The 5,000-nt window shown below is 36.8% G+C and overlaps 1 protein-coding gene across 16 annotated transcripts in view; it reads right to left on the bottom strand.

The window, feature by feature from the left end:
- The window catches only part of LOC130407577 (transcription factor 4-like), a 130,825-nt gene that overhangs the window by 76,228 nt on the left and 49,597 nt on the right, over positions 1 to 5,000 (bottom strand). For all 16 annotated transcript variants that reach the window (XM_056730602.1, XM_056730601.1, XM_056730603.1 and 13 more), the window contains one exon: positions 185 to 246. In XM_056730602.1, the coding sequence (XP_056586580.1) occupies positions 185 to 246 (62 nt within the window). The remainder of the gene's footprint in view (positions 1 to 184; positions 247 to 5,000) is intronic.

The raw sequence follows: 5,000 nt of genomic DNA on the forward strand, positions 1-5,000 counted from the left end.
AAGAGCTCAAAGAGACATAATCAACAACTCCATGACGTTTCCCGAAACGTGAAAAAGGCCAAGTTTCTATTTTCCGAGACAAACTGATACCTCACACAACTGAGAACTCCATGACGTCTCCTGAGCATTCAGGTGTTACAGAGAACCAATCAGAGGAGAGAAAATATCTGTGTATTGATCTTACCTGATGACAGCCGTGTATGCTGGAGTCTCGTCCGTAAGAATACGACGCTCGTTCTGTTTTACCTGTAGAAAACAAGAACGACAGAAGATCAGCCAGTGAGAAACCTCCTTCATACACACACAACAACCAACAGAACCCAGACAAAACCAGACGTGCAGATCTCAGCGTAAACGTTCGACTTTCATTCAGACATCACCAAATTTACGTCTGGCTCCTTTTAGACAAAGAATGAGGATGTTTTACCCAGACCTTTTATTGACAAACACTTTGTCTTCGACATCAATGAGATTAAATGGATGTGAAATTCAAACCATCGCTTAAATATCATCTGTGTCTCACATATAACTCCTGAGAAAGAACCAGAAACCTGACAAATGTGTCTATCATACGAGTCTCAGAAGAGATCTGTCATCAAAATTCTAAATATTTGTAGATCTCGATATGAACTCGAACATTTCTCATCACATTCACCCAAATCGGTTTGCGATGTATAAAATATATTAAGCTTCAGCTTGAAGTCAGAGACGAAAGTTTAGAACAAATAAATTCTCAATAGATGTGAATCTGAGTGAAAGATCTGGACAAATCACACATGTCTTCAACACATATTCTCTCTCTTCTCTGAAGCAATATTTATACATTTATTTAGGAAAATAAAAAAATCACAGTTATCATGTGTCTGGTCATGCTGTCAGTTCAAGTGTGCAGGTGATTTATTATATCAAAACAATAGAAAGCTGGTGAAAGAACAAACGAAAGAGCAGACGAAATGTGTAAGAGTAAGACAAAAAGACAGAAAGAAAGAAAGAAAGAAAGAAAGAAAGAAAGAAAGAAAGAAAGACAGAAAGAAAGAAAGAAAGAAGAAAAGAAAGACAGACAGACAAAAAGATAGATAGATAGATAGATAGATAGATAGATAGATAGATAGATAGATAGATAGATAGATAGATGATCAGGTTCAAATTCATTTTAAGCAATTCAAAAGTAATGTTTCTCTACAGAGCATTCTTTCTTTCTTTCTGTCTTTCTTTCTGTCTTTCTTTCTGTCTTTCTCTCACACATTTCTTTTGCTCTTTCGTTTGTTCCTTCTCAGACTTTCTATAGTGTTGATGTGATAAATCACCTGACACTTGAACAGCGTTCCCTCGTGACATCATCTGTCCTGTTATTTGAAGGCTAATAATATCAGTTTGCTGTGATCACACACTGTTTTCTGTCAGTGTTCACACGAGGACGACTGAGTCACGGAGAAGCTTCTGTGTGCTTCTGACAGAGCGCTCTGAACACGGACGACAGCCCTTCATTACACAGGAGAACACGCGCCCGTGAACAAGTGCTTTTGTTATGGATAATAACTGGCTCATAATCATCAGCTAAACACAAACCCACTCTGACTCATCAACAGCGGCAGATTATGGATTATATCCAGAGTTTCCACAGCTGTAAGTACATGTTATACCAAACACACACGTCACACATCTACCACACCACAAAGTGCTGAGAGACACAGAAACAAGTCCAGATTTCTCTTGTTTGGGTCTGGAGCTCATTGGGCTAATAAATCCTCTTGACAAAATGAAGATTACATCCAATCTATCACTTCCATCCACACACACACACACACACACACACGGAGGAGCCACACTCGATTAAAACACTCAAGAGAAACAACAACTAAGAGACACAATAACACAAGAATCACACTGACGTGTGTCCAGACGTGTTTATAACAACACAAAGACGTCTGATCACCACAGATACACAATGAACTCAGCAGAGTGAGAGGTGATGTACAACACACACACAAACTTACACAAACTCACTCATTCAAATGACACAAACAAAAACAAACAAACACACATACACACACACACACACACAAACACACACACACACAATAACACACATAGAATATGCCATCCAACAACAAACATACTTAAACAAAGAAACAAACGCACACACACGTGCACTAACACACACACAGAAACAAACAAACAAACAAACAAACACACACACACACACACACACACAATAACACACACAGAATATGCACATCCAACAACACACATACTTAAACAAAGAAACAAACACACAGACACACACACTTAAACAAGCAAACAAACACACAAAGAATATGCACATCCAACAACACACACACACTCAAACAAAGGAACAAATGCACACACATGTGCACTAACACACACACGCACACACACACACAAACACACACACAGAAACAAACAAACAAACAAACAAACACACACACACACACACACACACAAACACACACAATAACACACATAGAATATGCACATCCAACAACACTCATACTTAAACAAAGAAACAAACGCACACACACGTGCACTAACACACACACACACACAGAAACAAACAAACAAACACACACACACACACACACACACACAATAACACACACAGAATATGCACATCCAACAACACACATACTTAAACAAAGAAACAAACACACAGACACACACACTTAAACAAGCAAACAAACACACAAAGAATATGTACATCCAACAACACACACACACTCAAACAAAGGAACAAAAGCACACACATGTGCATATACACTCAAACAAACAAACAAACAAACACACACACAGAATATGCACATTCAACACACACACACAAGCACACACTTTTCTCTGCAGACCTCATCCATGCCAGTTCTGAGGGAACATGGGGAGACAGAATTTGAGAGAGACAAAGAGAGACAGAACTCAAAATATGTTTAACCTTCTGAAACACGTCAACTGACGGATGAGTTTCAGACAACAGCTTCACACAAACCAATGACATCATCACAGAACAGCGCCTTTAAAAACACAACTTTAAAACACTTTAAACCCAATAACAGAACGTCCTTATAGAGATTATAAAGCTTTACAGTTTCTGCTTTTATCTGAAAAATGTCCTTTATATCACAAACCGCATTTGACACTGAATATACATTTGTCCATCTGATGTGTCATACATCACACCACAGAGATACATGTCAAAGTTCAGTCATATGAAATTCTCACAATGTGATCTAACTACATATAATCTATACAAATAGAAAGCAAAGATGATCAAATCTCACAAACGATAGACGTGATGAAATATTAACTATCTCATGCATTATTCACGATAAGAAGAAATATAGTTTAAAATGAACACAAAAATAATATTTATTTATTTTTGAAATACATTTTAAGAGAGTTATTACTGTGTAAACCTAACTCAACACAATGATTCATTTGACATAAATTATTTTTTTCAACAAATCAAAAATACAATGATGTGTAAATAAATTAAATGAAGAAATGAAATCTAAAGGGTTTTTAAAAATGCAGTTGTGAAATGAGTATTCCTAAACGCATATAAACTATGATATAAGTCGCACTAAAAGCAGCTGTGTTAATGACACTAATTGAGGTTATAGTGAGAGAGAGAAGCAGTGAAGTTTGGAGATCTCCTGCAGTAAGACAACACTATTAGACAGCTGAGGCCACGAGGCTTCTTATAATGAACAATTGTTTGGAAATGATGCCTCCTGACAGGCAATTCCTTGCTGAAAATTAAGCCGCACAATGTTTTTCTCTCCCCGTCCCGACATGGAAAACAAATATGGAAGTGTTCCAGCGTGGCAGGGTTTCCTCCGGTTTTAATCCTGTTTGATGCGCGGTCTGCGCTGGAGGGGCGGCGCGGGGGGGACGGGGGGTGCTTCTCTGGCCCCGGGGAGAGTGCGAGAATCTACCCTTCACGTACGACCCTCCGCAGTAGAACCTACAGCCACAGAAGCCACATAAAGCCCACCGCAGGCCCGCCACCGAAACGCCTTTGAAAAGCAGCCAAAGCCACGGGCCGCACGCTAAACTAAACACCAGAACACAATCTGCTTTCTTTCTCACAATTCAGCTTCTTAAAGCCCATAGAAATACTGCAGAAACAAATCAAATATCCTGACTGACAGCACATATTTCATCTGCATGTTTATATTTGATGTTGAAATGATTATCACAGCGCAAAACGCATTATAAAACAGCACATTATCTCTGCAGGAAAAATTATTTTTTTTAGATGAAGTGTGTGCATTTATAATGTCATGCAATGTTATTCTTATTTAACTGTTTGTTACTTGTTGCGAAACATCATCAAGCAGAAAGATTAAAATTGGAAGTCGCAGGTACGCAAAGTGAGATTATTTTATATACTATGTGCAGAAACACAATAGACGCACAAATGCGTGTGTGAGAGAGAGAGACCGTGAGAAAAACAATGATCGGATGACACATGCATACACACATATGAAAAGTTTGGTTGCAAAATGAGATTATATTTTCAAAAATCATGTTTTTTATTACGTTACCATGTTTTGTATTGTGTTTAGTTAGCTGTGTTGTTTTAGTTATTATGACTTAAATCAAAACAACCCAACTGCAGTTTTATTGACATTGGAATGTACAATTAAAAAAATTATTATTTATCTCATTTTGGAACCAAATTTCTCACATATATGCAATCTGATATATATTATAATTGATTATTTATTCAATATAACATCTTGCATATAAATAAATGTATTATATATATTGAAATCATATCTTTTTGATTGCACTAAAATGATTTTATTTGGCTACATTAAATGTGATATGACTAAATGTACACAGTAATTTATTACTAAAGTAAAGGGAGATTTAAAATTTGAAAATTATTTTATTTAGTTCAATATGTAAAAATATATTTTGTGTCTACATTCCCTCTTCCAAAATAAAGGTCAAACGTGCAATGTTTTAAGAAATAAAGTGAA

Source organism: Triplophysa dalaica, chromosome 19, assembly GCF_015846415.1.
Source record: "Triplophysa dalaica isolate WHDGS20190420 chromosome 19, ASM1584641v1, whole genome shotgun sequence".
In the NCBI taxonomy this organism is placed as follows: Eukaryota; Metazoa; Chordata; class Actinopteri; order Cypriniformes; family Nemacheilidae; genus Triplophysa; species Triplophysa dalaica.